The following is a 16,841-nucleotide window of genomic DNA, read 5'->3' on the forward strand; positions in this document are numbered from 1 at the left end:
TCTATGCAAATTTAAAAAAACCCACAACGATATCCTGCAGAATATTGTAACAGACGCACACAGGGTACTGCACCGTGTAAAGCATGTTAGCAGCATGGCCAGGATCTGCTCCTTTGTCTGCTCACACCACATGTGTCTGTTCTTTATCCTGGTAATGAATGGCAGGAAAGGAGGTTTTTGCCTTCAGAAGACCCCTGTATTTTCACGCTTACCCCCCAGAGACGTGCAGCACCCTACGTGCTAAGCTACACAGAACTGGCACATCTGACTCTTATGCTGAATGCAGGTAAGACCAAAGCAAAAAAAAAAAAGTGTTAGATTTGGGGGTCTCTTAAGTTTTACAGGGATACACCAATATATCCTTTCATTTCCCAGAGAAGCAAAGAAAAGGGGCAGAGTCAGTCTGCCACCAAACACAAATGTGCACACCTGGCAGCCTATAAGCTGCTGGCACATGGAGTTAGGGACTGAAACAGAGGGTGTAAGTCCAGGGTGCTAACTGAAAGCCACCACAGGACTTTGCAGTAACTATTAATTCATAAAGACTAGATATCCATTTCTTGTCGAAATGTATGTAAATCAAAAAAAAGAAAAAAAAGGAGGTGCGGATCCAGGAACTCATTAACAAGATCTACATCCACTTTTTCCAGAATTATAAAAATCAATAATTTAATAAATTAAAAAGATTATTTTCCATTCACAGTGATAAGAAGCAAACATTTCTATTTGTGATCCATAGGGACTAATCTATCTGTTTCATGTAATTAACCCCTCCCCATAATCAATAGGGGTTTCTTATTTTTTATAGTTTACTGTATAACACACCATATATGTATAATACAATACAAATGTATAATACATATTCTTACCCAGCTCTGTATAAATGTGGATACAACTTCAGATCTTACCATTTAGTGGCGGGGTTGTATGGGATTTCAGCAGCACAAACCTATAGATTGTGGCTTCCCAGTTTTAAATCAGAGCTCTGCACATTCGGCCTGTTTCAGGAGCGCTGACAGTTTTTCATTTCTACTATGTAAGTTCTGAGCTTGGAAGAGTTCAGCGTCCAAGTCTTATAAATGAGAGCGGAGGTCAGCGGCACCAGCCACGTCCTCATGGGGGAGAGGACGAAAGCCAGGGTGCCGTAGGCGCGCTGCAGGAAGTAGCAGGAATAGAGGTGCCAGAGCAGCAGCAGCGCCATGGCCGCGTGGGCCAGCACGGCCGTGAGGCGCCGCGCGTGCTGCGTGTGGGAGCGGAAGCTGCAGCCCTGGCACCGCAGCAGCAGGCTCCAGCACAGGTAGGCCATCAACGGCACGTTGAAAAACAGCAGCTGAAAGAGCAGAGTAAAATCAGAATAACATCGGTAAAATGAGCAAGCCAGACGTCCCGAGTAACGTACACCAGGGCACAGGAAGATGAGAGCATGGGCAACTGTCCCATTCGAAGGGCTGATGGAAGAGGGGCTATCCCCAGCCCAGTCCAACCAACCTGCCTTTTCCTTTGCAGGGAGTGACACCCTCATACTTTGAGGAGCTGGTTCATGGAGCTAAACTTGACAAAAGTCTATCTCACCAAAAAAAAAAAAAAAAAAGTGGGTTTTTTTTTGTCATTTTAGCTTCCTGACTCAGCCCCCTGTGGTGTCAGACAAGTGCTAGACTGGCCCAAGGGAGGGACAGTAACAGGGGCAATACTGGTCTAGTCTGGGTTAACTACACCCTCTCCTCCAGACTAATGACAGCTGGGGAAAAAGAGAGGGCAGCCAGGTCAGACTGGTGGGAAAGCTACACGCACATCTACTTAAATAGTGACACCTCCTGGTGGGATCTGAAGGGTTGTTAGTGCCCAATAGGCTGTGTTATTCACTGCAGCCTATATGCAAAGTGAGGGCAAAAACATCTAGGGAGAAAGAGGTGGCCTCAAATCCAGACATCCTGAGAGTTCAAGGCAAAAAGAGGGTCCAGAGAGTCAAACAAAAGTATGAGAAATACATGCACAGTCTCCTTCCCTGCTGCTCTTTACATCTGAAGGAAGGTGAGAAAGAGCGTGGCCTCTCACCATCTTTAACCTTCCACAATTCCCTCCTTCTTAAAAATTATAAAAAGTTCAAAAAAGTTTTCCAGAAGAAAGCAGTTGTCAGCATTCATCTTTAAATACTTACCTGCAAAATCCCAACAACAAATGTCAGACTGCCCTCAAAGAAGTGACCACCAACAAACACCCCAAAGGAAAAACAGGCTCCCATCTGGCCATCTATCAGTTCGCCTACAAACCATGGACCTGAGAGAGAGAAGAAAACACATGGGACCATCAGAAAATACAATATAGACATGACCCTCTTTGGCTGAGCACGGGCTGCTTAACTGGCGGAAGCACTTATCTATTACTTGTCTAGTAAATAAACTTAATGATCCTGAACAAACACTAATTTGATTAACGCTCCTGATGAAAAAATGGCATGGCCCATCAGTGACTTGTGCCATGCAATGAGAACAGCTTTAAGCTAATTTCATCTCTGTGGTAATTTTCATACCACAGACAACGTTCTCCTGGTGAGAGAAGTGATAAAGATCCTCTCAAATGGTGGCCTTTCCTCCCAAATTAAAACAAAACATATGAAAGACTGGGTCATAAAAAATCTCAGCTTAGTTCACATTACAAGTGAAAATGGTCAGGATGCACTCTCTGTTGTGCATATTTTCCTGACTTCCAAGAAGGTAGCTATTCTAGATACGCATTTTTCAGAGAAAAATAAAGTTTGCAACATTAAGGCCGAGACATTTTATAGGCTTGTCATGTGAAATATCTCTTCTGCATACTCATATCATATAAAGGTAGAACCAGATCCTGTTCGAAGCATAAGAAGAGAATCTCAAATCAAACTTTAAAATACTCATTTTTGGTTTCAGAATAATTTAATAATTTAACTCATTTTAGGAATTCTAAGTCATTTTATTTTTCAAATCACTTTCATAACTTAAATAACTTTTTTTCCATTGTCCAATATTTTACAAATTTCTTCTTAATCGGACTCTGAAATATAATTTATACTTCAGATAAATTATGTAATTTATGTCCTCCATTATTCCAAATTACTTACCTAGAATGGTGTACACATTCAGAACCAAAATTGAGTAATAGAAGGTGTTTGTTTTACTGAAGACGTGAAGAGAATATGAGGTCAGACTCAGTAATCCTGGACGTTCTAAATAGAGGCAACATTTACGAAAAATGCATTTAATTCAGGTTGCAACAGATATATACAAAATACTGGTCTTTCTAAAACAAATCTACACAATATTTAGTCTATTAAACAAAAAAAAGTAATATTTAGTGTGTCTACAGCATAAATGCAAGTGAATACATTTCTGCTTATTACTGTGATAAGAAAGTAGGGAGCTGATAAATATAACAAATCTATGCTGAAAAGAGGAGCAAGAAAAAGCTGCTGTTTTAAATGAGCGCACTTACGGTATGCAAAAAACCTGAATGATCTTTCTACACCCAGAAAATTAAGTTAGCTAGAATGAAAAATATGGAGAATGTTAATAATGCATGAAAAGCATAAGATTCAGAACAGTAAATGTGTAAACCTAAAACATTCAGGTCAGCATGCTCTAGATTGAGTGACTTTTCTTTGATTAGAGCTGCTTGGTACTTGATGAGATCTGAAGGAAACTCGAATAAAAGGAAGGCTAGGCATGAAGTCAGCAGCAGCCCAAGAAGCTGCTCATGAGAGCAAAACAAGTGATATCCATTCTCTGTCAAAAGCAGCCAACTCATAGACTGAGAAGCAAAGAGCCTTCCTGTATCCCTTCGCTTCGGAACTTGACCTATTACACAGCAGCTCTTCTCAGGGAGCATTAAGTTCTAGAGGGCAAGCTTGACTTTTGGAAATCAGCAGCTCTAACAAATGCCTTCACTAATTTGTGAAAGGCTCGACGAGGTCTGCAGGGACCTAGCAGAACACAGGGGTCTAGTTCTTTTCATTTGTCAGCTCCTGGTTCCATAAAGGGAACTGCAAACCCCTGACTCTCCTGTGCCAGCAGCTGCTGTAACTACCTGAGGATGCTACGTGACTATGGGTGTCAAGGCACCTACACTGACATGAATAGGAAGGGAGGTGGTTTCCAGAATAATCCCTCCAGTAAGGTGTGGTTCAAACAGGTGTTTGAAAAAAAGCATTAACAGTATTAATTTTCACTTAAAAGATTTATAATGAAAACAATAACAAGGTATGAGAGAAGTGATCTAAGTGTTATTTCTATGAATAATATTTCTGGGAACCTGCTGTATCATTTGCAAAGAACAACAAAATTATTTTTGTAGCAAGAAATCTGTTTCCTCACTCAGCTGAAAGTAATGAAAATAAACCTGCACTGGCAGTAATTAAACAAGCAGACTTAAATGGAACTAATACAAAATCAAATATTCCTTTCCCTATACACAGGATTTTTTCAGTGAGATAAATCAAAATGAATCAGTTGCTTCTTCAGCTAATTGGGTACTTTTTAAAATGAAGATATGCAATCAAGTCCTAAGTTTTTAATGGACTTCATTTGATGTATTGGACGTTTTATGGACCCTCTTAAGAATAAAACAGCCCTCAGATTTCTGAGAACCAAATGCATTCCCATGACACTTACTAGAAACCGTACATAAACAGTGAACAATAGTGCAAACATTTGTATTTTTGACACAGAGATAAATAGAAATAGGCTTAAGACAATCAGATCCTCTAGCAAAGCAGGAAACACTGGTTCATACCCCTGAGCGCTGGTTTTCGGAGGTATCGGAAGGTAACGAGCAAGGCGATCTGAATCGACGCAATCAGCCCAAAGAGCGTGCGAGCCTGAAAAGACATTTTTAACTCTAAGCCAGCCCAAGAGCAGTAGCTGCCTCTGTGGCTCTTACGGACATTGACAGTATGCTAATAAAAACGATTTTTAATTAAAACACTCATTCGGAGTTTCATAGTGATATCCTACTGAAGAGACAAGCATACAACTTCAGCAAAAGAAGCCTTGGCACATGACAGTCCAATTAACAATAATTCATGCTAATTCTGATTTCAGTCAGAAATAATTTTGTTGTGGAAATACCTTTATTCTGAAAATACATTTACAATAACTTGCATATTATTCAAACCTCTGTAAACTTAAGTTTCATTAAGAAGCAAAATAGAAGGCTGTTGGATGTGCAAGTGAATCTTGAGTTCATGGACGACAGTAGGTCACTAAGATGGATGACAGTGTTACATTTGAAAATTTTAAAAAATAGTGATTCTAAAACACATCTGGTAAAAGGAGTGTACATATACTTCCTGTATAAAACATATCTTCTGAGTGCTGTATGGATCTATAGTTTAATACACTGTGGAGAATACCGATTACTGATTAAGGAAACCAGTAGCAATTAAAGTCAATTACACAACTGCAACCTCTCTTACACAGTCCCATCAAGGGACTTTGCAATTATGACCTGCCTTCTTTCCATCTACGGATCTGTAACACTTGGCGACAACTTGCAACTTAGCAAAATCAAAGGCACTTTAGCTTCCTTTTTGCTAGAGTAAGCCACAAGGTCAGCAGCTGGTGTAAAACTTTTCCTTACATTTGTTAGCATGTATTACAAAAAGTTTCTGTGATTTTTCTTTAAGTTTTTTTTTCTTTCCTGCTATCTTCTTTTGCGTTGCTTGCCTGCCCAAAACGTGTGTGTGCCTATGCCCCAAAATGGACAGCCATAACTGTCCAGGTCAGCTGTTTGCATGAACCTTTGCTGCACATTCATGTTTGAGGAGAGCAACTTGCAAAAAAAAACCTAGAAATATTTGTGAAGTTCCACCGGAACAATATCTGAACAAACCAGAGTGTGCATTCAAATCTGCTATGAATCAGGGAAATGCCTCCTGCAGTCTCTGGGGAAAGCTGTTTTGCTGAAAGTACTTACCAGAACATAGTGGTCAGAAAGGAGAATAAAAGATTGCAAAAAGCCAAATCTAAGAGAGAGTTTTTCTTCCATAGCAAATATATGGCTCTGAGTGCGAATTCTTCCTGAAGCATCCTAGATGGAAATAAAATGAATAAACAAACTAAAATCAGGTCCCTGTTACGCTAAAGTAATATATTTCTGTGTCATTTGTAAGTAGCTAGCTAACAATTTCTGCAGAAAGATCTGATTGGTACATGCACGGCTGACATACTGCTATATTAAATACATCTGCTTATAGAGTATTACTATATGACAATTTTGCAGTTTAAGTAACTTTGTGGTTGTTAGACTATAATCTGAAACTGCTACATAGGAAGGAGAACCTTTCAGAGATTCAGTAACTTGTGGAAGACAGTGACTATTTACTGACCACCGCCAACACTTCTTTTTTTTTTTTTTTCCCCTGAAAGCTCAATTCTAGACAATACCATTTTGAAGCTCTGTAGGGTCTCATTTTTGTCATATTTGTTAGACACATTATAATTGACACAGTGTACTATCAAATTGGAATATAGTACTGCATTTTCGCCCTTTTTTCTACCTATTTATTAAATAGAACACTTATTAAACAGAAGCAACCTAATATCAATAAATCTGGTGTATGTTCCGGAAAACATGAACCGTGTTCACCACCAGCCTATCAGGGATCAAGAGAAGTAGTTCAAACAACCTAACGAAGAGGTCTCGTCTCTAAAATTGACCTGGTCCAGTTCCTTTGCCTTCTAAACTGTTATGCACAATGTTACTTTATAGTTTCCTTGACCAAGCATGACTGTCTCTTCAAGACGACCTTAAAAGTTTATTGCTGCCTTCTACCCAAAAGAAATAATTTTGGACCAATTACTTACTCTTCTGTACTGCCTTATATTTTCCATGAAAAACAAGAATCTTTCATTTGCCCACATACTTTATTAACATCTCAGTGCTAGGCAGTCTGTCTCTTTTCATATAATAAATCCATTGATTTTTGTAATTAGACAAGGATGAAATGAAGCCCATTAATGTGTATTTTGTCCCTAGCTATGTGATGTAGTGGGCTGATACAGCAGACACGACAACATAAAGATTCAATACAAAGAGCTCCAACCTCACCTGGACAGTCACATCTATGTGATGGAAACCTTCACTGTAGTTTTGTGGGCTCCACTTCATCACGTAGAGAGGGCCAGATGCCAGATGAGCATTCCCCAAGTGAACTCCATCTATCTGGACTTTGACAGAGGTAATGAAAGAAGGAGAGAAGGCCAGAATTCTAGGGAGTGAAAATAAACAACTTTGTTTACAGGACTTGTAGATCTACCATCATTTTTGAAGAGAAGTCCCTAAAGGTTATGTTATATTCTAGTTAAGAATTCAAAAGGGTTAGAAATGAAAATGCTGAGATATCTGAAGACAAATGATAACACAGTAGCTCTTTCTTACAGTTAAGAAAAGAAGTTCCATATGATAATATGCAGAAGAATAGAGTAGAAAACTGGGCTGTGGAACAGGCAAATATGTGGCAGGAATCCTCAGGTCCTGGCAGAAATAATCTTAGCCCTTCCAAAACAAAACAAAGAGAACTCTTGTTGTCAAAACATTTGGTAACACATGCAGAATGCATCTTCATGCACACATGCAGACACAAAAAATCAAATAGACATTTGTAGATATTTTCATTAAAAATTGCCTGTCTCTCTCCAAAGTTCTTTTCATTTGACTTTTTCCTAGTCAGGGTGTAGCCCCTCAATCTTTGTAACTGATTTAATGAGGGAATGGAATGCGAGCTTGATGTTACAGATCTGAGTTGCAAAAAAGTGATAACCCTTAGTAGTGCTTATATTCAGAGAAACAGTGATAATAGTATCACTGTATACTATGAGACTCAGTATAACACACATCCAAGTTCTTTCAGTTCAGGTAACACTTCTTTTTTCGCTCGGATGAAGGAGTCTCATACAATTATGCTACCAGTTCACGTAATCATGAGAACGTTTCAGATAAGATTATAAATATGAAGTTGCAAAACAGGTAGCCTCAAAGGGGCACTGCTTTCTAATAACTTCTAATTCTGTATATTCAGTACACCAATCTATTTCACACATGTTGGTCTCATAGCAAGTGCAAGATATTGGAAAGGACATAGCTGTAGGGAAATAAGGCTAAGGGGGAAGGGATGTATATTATCTCCTATTTTAAATAAATAAATAATATATTTAAAAATGAAATTCCCAAGGGAAAAACAAATAGGAAAGATGGAAATAGAAAAATGGACAATTTAAAATAACTCTGAAAATGGGCAGAGGCTTAAGATGCTTTAATAATATAAGGGATGAGAAAGTGGAAACAAGAACAAGACAAAATTGCTGAGAAGTCAGATGCAAAAAGAAAATACAAAAAATAAAACAGAGACAAACAGAGAAACTTGTGGAGGCAATGCAAAAATGTGATATTGACAATTATAACAATGATTAAGCGTTGATCACACTCTAACAGCTTTGGTCAAATGAAAAAGACAAAAACAGGTATGAACTAGTGCTATATAAGTTGCTTTTATCATAGATATGATATAAAGTAACTCCCAGGATCATTTTTAAAGAGAAAACTGAATTCTGATAGCAACACACACATTTTATATATATAAAAAAATATAAACATATATATTTTATATGTATGTGTGTGTATATTATTATATGTGTGTGTATATACACACATACATATAAAATATATATGCTTATATATATACATATATACACAAACACATGTATATGAATAAAATAAATATATATTATAGATATACACGACAAACGCACATGAATACAAGTGTACACTGATTAAAAAAAAAAAGAAAAAAAAGCTACTTGAATATGGTGAAATCAAAACTTTACAGGATACCTGATATGAGTGGAGTAAAGAATTTTTTCTAGTGGCTCATGAGCAGAGCTGCTATAAAGGAAGGATTTGGGATTGGTGATGAGGACTGCAGGCCATTCTTCAAACTTAAGATCTGCAAAGCTAAGGAGGTCATGATCAAATGCAAAGATCCGGTACCTGAGACGAAAACAAGATAGTTTTGTTGATACCAACTCCTGCATACACAGCTGCTTCCTAAGCAGAACTGAATGGATTTATTTTCCATTTACTCTATTCTGTACTCGATTCTGCATTAACTGAACAATCTGCTCACTATTTTGAATAGTAAACACATTAACTTGACTTTTAGATGTCCTCTTTTTAATTTCTAAATATCTAGAATGAATAAAAAATACTTTGTGTAATTTATTAGCACAAAACTGGCACAGGGAAGAATTCCCAACTTGCACTCAAAGACAGCTTGCAAACACATTAATACTAATAGCCAGTCAGACTGGTCTAATATTGCTCTCAATATCTCCAAAAAGGATAAAAGGGAATTTCAAAATAAGCTGGTAAGCTGTGGGAAAATTTTAATTTTTCCACACAGAGTTTAGCTCACCTCCTGTTTTCCATCCAGTCCCCCAGCTCCAGTTCCAGCGTGCCATGATGGTGTTGACTGTGCAAGACAGGCATCAGCCCACCCAGTGTATGGAGATGCCCACAGAAGTAGGCTGTGGCAGAACTAATAAAAGAGCAGAAGAATCACAAATATTTTGGGTAAGGAAATTCCACTTTAAAAAAATAGACAGACAAGTTTATGGAGTGAAGCGGGAAATGTATTTTATATTGAAAGGATGCAGGAAATAAATTAAGATTTTACCTCATTAATGATCTTATTCCAGGAGCAGGAGAGATGATTGTTGAAGTGGGATAATGGCCAAACCAGACAGTATGATTGCTGTGGAGACTTTCTTTTGCCATTAAAGACAGTTCTTCCATTTGATTCTGAAATGGGCAAGCGTTTGAAAAACTGTTTAACATGCCAGCTATTTGGAAAGAATGGCAAAAAGAAAGGAAAAGGGAAACAATTAACAACGCAAATTTATCCTTATGTCTACAGAGAATGCCCTGTTGACTGCTTCAGGAGCCTGTGCATGAGCAAACCAAACGGGTAACCATATCCCAGAAAACAGACCTTAGGGAAGAAAAAATGAAAACTGTATTCAACACATTCAACTGAACAGAGGTAAGTGTAGTATAAAGAGAGATTTTTATAAATGATGTTCGTGTCCAAACAACATGCTTGTATTTACTTTATAAATATATTTATTTTAACAATTATTAGCCCTATTTATCTTTTGGATTGCTAGAAGGCTTTCTGTAGGCATGACAGATCTCAGAAGCTGTGCACTTCAAGGATTTAGTTGAAAGAACTATGATGATGAATATTGAAAACATTCCTCAGACATTGCTGTACATGTTAATGAAAAGTAACATTTTACACTGCATTTAAAGTTTCTTTCATTCAGGTGCCTGGTTTTCAACTCTTTTAAAAACAAACTATTTAGTGCCCAAAGAGGCTCCCAGGACAACAAGAACACAAGATCAACTCCTGGTAGAGTTTTAATCTGTAACAAAGCTACAGGTATCTACTGGCTACCTCCTTTCTTTTTTTGTGAAAAAAAAAAAAAAACAAAAAAATACCCTGCAAATGATGCTCTCTATATTCTTGTTATTGGCTGCTAAGTAAGTAAAGCTTCCTTACTGATACACAAGTAAAGGCTTGATTTGCACAGCCAAGGGCAGGTGCTCTGAGTCTGAATGTATTTCTTAACTCACTGAGAATTGGTCTTCAAAGCTACTGCACCCAGTCTGGCTGGTGAACAGTGAGAACAACAGTTCTGTACTTGCCACTGGAAGACACCTTTCATCTAAGTATCTTCAAGTGCTGTACAAACAAGTAATGAAACATCAAGTACCCTTTTAGAGAAGATCAGAGGGAGAACATTTTATGTATCATTGACACTGTTATCTCTGGCAGAATGGAGAACAGAGTAGCTCCGTGTAGCACTTCAGAAGAAACAATATTCATCAACAAGCTACAGAGAAAATTACGGGGAAGCAAACTACTATCATCAAAGCTGACATGTGAGTTAAACATCAGCATCAATGTTTTCTTAACAAGAAACAACAACCCACAATATTTTATGGTCTCAAAAGATCAGAACCTCTCTTTCATAAATTATACTTTTCTTTATACTGTTATCTTTTGTGTTATTCCCTTAGTATTTGCAACATAGTATTGATAACACAGCAACACTGCCATCTGCAATATTACTAAATAAAGCATCTAGCAAAGCAAAAAGGAACGAAATTGGAATGGATTTTTTCGATTGTACAGGCTATGAGGAACTTATGTAATCACTAAAGCACAGCTAAAACTAATGAAATGTTCACAGAGCTCTTAAAACAATCTGATGTTTTTGTATTGGATACAACACATGTTAAGAAGTGACACATTAATTTCTCTAATTAGACACCACTATGCATAACAACTTAAAAATGTAGAGACAGTTCTAGATGAGCATCAAACTTTCAGACACTTCTTTATAAAAAAAATGAAAAAAAAGCTTCAGAGAAAGAGATCCATACACTACAGAAGTACAAAGGGCAGCAAAAATAATGTCAAGACTTCTTTACCGTGTTTAAAATCCCAAAGAAATTGTAGGGCCTCTTAGGGCCTGGGCTGAGGGTAGCATCCATGCAGATGAAAGAGTAGTTCCCAAAAGATGTGGTGTGGATGTAATGGAAAGAGCCATCCTTACGCCAGGCAGAGTATTTCCTGTCAAAACAAAATGGAAATACTGCTGTTAGAAAAGCCTACCACAGTAATAAAATAATGAAGAGTATAGGATAAATACAAGATTCTTTGACTAGATCTAGCTCCATCTTGCTACTGGAGTAAGGTCCACTTTCCATGAATCACCAAGGATCATGATATGAAGAAAAGCACCAGATTAGCACACAAATACTTAAAAGAAGGTTGGCATAAATATGCTTTCCCTGAGCAACAGGGATGCTCTTTTACAGATAAAAGACAGGCCACCAGAATGAACACAACATGAGAAGGAATCAGAAGGGTGACAAGACAGCAAAATTTCACACACCTCTTGATTAAAAAATACCTGAAGAGCAAGGAGAAAAAAAAAGCTGATTGTGCCTTGTGTTCATTGCTGGTATCTGAAGATGATCTGAAAGTATTTTTCAAAAATACCTTTTGCTTGCTTCTCTAGAAATATTAAGAACAACAAATCGGCTGTCTCCTATTTTGCTGGGGTTCTCTTATGTTACACTGATGTAGAATGAAATACTTGAACCGATGGCTGATGGAATATGATTTTGAACTAAAGAAATAACAATTTTTTTTCAATATTTTTCAAAGGATCCAAAACAGAGACACTATACTACACAAAGTCTACTAGACCAAGATTTTAAATCAATGCAATTATAAAAAAACCTGGCAGGATCAGAAGTGTGAGCAAATTTGTTCTCTCCTCTACTAAGTGGCTTTGGGAAAGACAAAGCAAGTAAAAGTAAATATTGACCAGGACAATAAAAATAAAAGTCAGTGACACATGTATATGTGACACGTAAATCAGAATATTGTTTAGTAATTTTGACTTTGAATATTACAGTTGTCTGTGTGACTTATAAAAGTACCTGTAGTAATTCCGAATGCTATCCAGGTGTGGAATGTTGAACGAATCTGTAAGGGAAAGGAAAAGGAAATGAGAAAGCTTCCAGAGGAAGGTACATTCTACCCCTTGACTTGTCAGACAGCAGCAAAGAATGAAGACTCTTTCTCGTTGCCTGTAAACAAAGTGTGTCCTTAGTAGGACAGACACTTGGATGGCAGGCCATTCTAGTGACTCATAACCACTGCTATCACTCTAATAAGTACTAACACTTTACCTCAAAATTCTCACTTAACCTAAATCTGTTCTGTAATCTCAAGAAAGGAAAGGAAAGGCTGCTTCATTTCCTGCTTACCGTGATTCCCTTTGATGTCTATCCACTTGGTTTTTTCCATGACTCGGGATCTCTTCAGGATCGACTGGTATGTTTGCCACTCTACTTCTACCTGCTCAGACCCCAATTTATCTCTTGTCTTAGCATCTGTCAAGTCACCTGCAAATGCACATAGTTGAGATAGAGTCAGAGGCCCACACATTTTGCACAAACACTGTAACAAGGCAAGTATGCAATCCAAGCCTCTAGGTGCAAATAGCTACAAGTCTCCTGTGCGAAGTACAGACATTCCAGTCATCTGGTAAAAGAGGCTACTACAAGCACAACCATCTATCAGTGCAGTATAAGAGCATTTCAGCACTTTTACTAAGGTCAAAGTAAAGGACGTTACTGTACATGTGGTGTGCCTAAAAATTCTTGTCACAGAGGCTTTCTTAAACTCTATACCTTCTGCATTCCCATCCTTTTAGGTTTTAATTAAAATTTGATCTATTCCCTTTTTTTTTCTTTGTTCAAATACTATCTAGCACCTCTTTGCAAAGCTAGTTAAAAGACATGCACTAACTACAATTCTTAACTTCAAAAAAAGCAAGCAGAAGAAGTAACTATCTGTAGAAACAAAAATCCAAGGGTAGACTGAGATTCTAAACTATTGCCTATAGTAACGGCTAAATGTATTCTCACATTGCTTACCAAACTGAATCCATTTCAAAAGCAGAAATAAGCTGTTAAAAGAAATGGCAAAGCTTATTTCACCTGTCTTGGTATATATTTAAACAAAAATCAGCCATAAGGATTTTACATTAATACATAGCTGGATTTTATTCAGATAGAGTATGGCTTATTCTGAGACGAAATCCCCAGGGGAGGAACTGGCTCTTAAGGACTGATGAGTGAGCAAAGGCTCACTTATCTCATTCCAAAGACAAGAAATGACTTAGAATCACCACCATGAGGACCAAAAAGAAGGGGACCGCTGCGGCCCAAATAGCAGTCTATCTCTTGCTGTAATTTCATTTTCTTTGCTTAAAATACCCTAAGTCTTTAACATTATACTTTGAGATCCAATAATTTTGCTTGTTTGCTTTTCCTTTCACAATGCATCCAACAAGAAATTCATACATCCATATTGCTCACCTGTTGCTAATACAAGCGCTGGCTGAATTGTATCAATTGTTTCCCTACAGAATTTTTCAAAGTCAGGAGCTCGTTTGGGATCCTGAAATCTACTGATGTGAATATCCGACACCTATAGGAAAGATAAAAGTGAAACACTGTCCCAAGCCCAAGTGGTTCTGCAAAGCTACACGCATAAGAAGGTAAGGTAAGAACACTCATACCAGTTCAGGGATGCATCAAGCAAAACAAGTGCAAGACTAGGGAAGTGCAAGAGCAGAGCAAGTAAATGGTTTTTCCTCTGTAATTTCTAAAATTATGTTTAAATCCAAATTATAGGCAGACAGTAATCTTGATGAAATACTTGGTTATTTACATGTTTTCATGACTTTAAGTAGCCTGTTGACTTCCAGCTGCAGAAACCTTTGGTGCAACACTGATCTTGATGCAAGACAGAATACTAAGTTCTGCGGAGCAAGAATAGTTTAAAGTTACCTAGGACTTGAAGTAAACTGACATGATACCTGGTATGAGGCTTCCAGCATTTGGGCAGAAGGATTTCTAACATTCTTTCCATACATTTTAATGAAGCCAATCTGTGCGTTTTGTTCCCATTCCAAGTGTCTTCACGAATGTGCAGGTGGCCCAGGAAATAATAACACCACATATACATAACTATAAGAGATGCTCTTTATCTCTGAGCCAAACAACCAAAGACCAGAACTTTTGCAGATCTGGGACTAACTTAACTAAAAGTCATGAAATAGGAAGACATTGGGAGCAGAGCTTCAGAGCTTCTCTCATTTTGTTAAAAAAACAATCCAAATATCCATCAAAAGATGTACCAGTGAAAAGGAAGAGAATGGAGAAGGTGAAAACCTTGTAATGCTCTTCTTAGGCTGGGAACTTAATTTCACAAAATATAGGTAAAGGTGCATCTGTTACCTTTCTCCTTTTCCTGCCCTAGACTGAGATGGAAGCTTAGTATCTCTAACTGCTTCATAGAAAGTGACTTTCATCAAAATGGTTTGGGAGAGATGTAGGAATGAGGAGAAATCACTACCTACTTCCCTTGCTTAGAGAAGAGGTGTCTGGAAAAAGACAGGCGTTAACAAAGGAATGGTAAAAGACACCAGCTAACGGAAACAGGATCTGTAAGCTTGTCAAATATTGAACCAGACAGTGACTATGGACTAGCAAAAATACCCTACTGAAGGGGAGCGTCCTTATATACAAGATAATAGCACGGAAATTCCAGTTTAAGAGGAAACAGCCCTGTGGATGGGAGGGAAAAGAAGGCAGGAGATGCTGGGGGTGGAACTGGTCATCTCGAATCCTGTCCAGGCAGTGACCTGGCTTGGACCTCCGCAGTCACCAGGGAGCCTCTTTCCTACAACATGGTCAGGCACTATGCTGGATTTAGTGCTTGGTTAGTTTCCAAGCTGGGTCAGTGATAAAGCAGCTGTTAAAGGGCATGTTCGAAAGAGAACATAACTACTTAAAAGTAAAGCCAGGTCTCAAATTAGCTATACCATGACCTATCCTTGGGAGATGGTTTAAAGTAACATGACCAGAGGGAACACGGCACCCAGCAAGAGAGGTGTGGAGCTAAGCAGGGTGCCTGTGGGCATACCACTATAGGCGCTGCCTCTTGGCTAGTCTTCTCTTTACAGGATAGCAACTCAAGACAGAGGTTTTATCTAGAGTACCTGAAGCATATCACTCATCCTGAAATCTGCTCTGCAGTGAAGACAAGCCTTAAGCGACATAAGGCAAAAATACTGGGAAAACTGGCAACTGGAGAGAGCAAAAGGAGGCTGCACTAGTGACACGCTGGTTTATGCACGAAGAGCAGTGCCTGCAGCTAAGACAGCGAGGCAGAGCGTCCCTGAGTTTCAGAATAAAACCCAAACAGTACAAGTATTGTCCAGTGCAACTGCAAGGCTGTTTCTGCGACATCTCAGCCATCAGTTGACTGCAAATAAATAATGAACATTGCAGTTAGTGACGCACTAAGCGCTAGAGGGACGTCCTGGGGAGAACAGCGAGGGCAGTAACCGCAGAAGTGCCCCGGCGCAACAGCCCGCTTCCGAGACCGTGTCGGACCAACCCGATACTCAACTTGGAAACTGAACTGCGTCCATAAAACCTAACGTCCCCGTGCTAGCTGACGCTACAAGCCAGCGCAAGAGATTCCTCTGCTTCACCCAGCAACTTCCCAGCGCTCTGGAGGAAGAGAGCGGCAAGGCGACGAGCCTGCGCGGCCGCTGTTACACAAGGGGCCGGTGTACGAGCCCCCGGCGGCCGCTGAGGGCCGTTAGCGGCCGTTGCCCGCCGCGCGGGCCCGGCGCCCCCCGCGCCGCGCGCCCCTCACCTGCACCGCCCACAGCACGTTGGCCGCCGCCGCGCCGGGCGCGGGCAGCGGGGCCCGCTGGCGGCGCGGCGCGGCCGCCGGCGCCCCCGAGGGCGCGTACCAGCCCAGCAGCAGCGCCGCCGCGGCCGCCGCCAGCAGCCCCGCCACCAGCCGCCGCATCCTGCCGCCGCGCCGGTCCCCCCGGCCCGGCACTGCCGCTGCCCTGCGCCGGGCAGCGCCCGCGGCGCTTCCGCAGCGCCGCCCACCGCCTGCGCCCGTGGGGCCGCCCCCGCCGCGCCTCTACGGGCGGCGCGGCGGTGCCGCCGGGGAAGGGGCCGTCTCCACCCCGCAGGGTCTGGGGGAAAAGGCTCCGCGAGCCGCGCGAAGGTGCCCCACGGCAGCCTGGCTTGCCCGTCCCCCCGCTAGCCGCAGGCCTGGCTGGAAACGCGCAGGCCTAAAGAGGGCAGCCAGAAACGTTACTTGGAGAGCGATATTCTGCCCCGATCCTCAAGGCGGCTGC

General features: G+C 40.1%; 1 protein-coding gene across 1 annotated transcript; it reads right to left on the reverse strand.

The window, feature by feature from the left end:
* Positions 1-982: 982 nt before the first annotated feature.
* On the reverse strand, positions 983-16,501 carry TMEM62 (transmembrane protein 62). Its single transcript, XM_088520459.1, has 14 exons — positions 16,343-16,501; positions 13,990-14,101; positions 12,874-13,011; positions 12,544-12,589; positions 11,524-11,665; positions 9,704-9,828; positions 9,443-9,565; positions 8,863-9,018; positions 7,081-7,240; positions 5,947-6,060; positions 4,765-4,849; positions 3,098-3,202; positions 2,159-2,277; positions 983-1,330 (listed from the first exon to the last, which is right to left on the reverse strand). Exons 1-14 carry the CDS (start codon positions 16,499-16,501, stop codon positions 1,004-1,006), a joined length of 1,911 nt encoding a protein of 636 aa, XP_088376585.1. The 3' UTR covers positions 983-1,003.
* Positions 16,502-16,841: the final 340 nt, after the last annotated feature.

This window comes from Tinamus guttatus, unplaced genomic scaffold (genome assembly GCF_059628265.1).
Source record: "Tinamus guttatus ecotype Peru unplaced genomic scaffold, ASM5962826v1 Tinamus_guttatus_pri_ptg000089l, whole genome shotgun sequence".
NCBI classification, from domain to species: domain Eukaryota; kingdom Metazoa; phylum Chordata; class Aves; order Tinamiformes; family Tinamidae; genus Tinamus; species Tinamus guttatus.

Bases quoted from the DNA above. Each gene is read 5' to 3' on its own strand.
- TMEM62 (XM_088520459.1), bottom strand. From the start codon at position 16,501: ATGCGGCGGCTGGTGGCGGGGCTGCTGGCGGCGGCCGCGGCGGCGCTG. The intron at 14,102-16,342 runs GTGAGGGGCGCG...TCTTTCCTATAG, and splicing joins ACGTGCTGTGGGCGGTGCAG to GTGTCGGATATTCACATCAG. The intron at 6,061-7,080 runs GTGAGGTTGGAG...ATTTCCATCTAG, and splicing joins ACATAGATGTGACTGTCCAG to GATGCTTCAGGAAGAATTCG.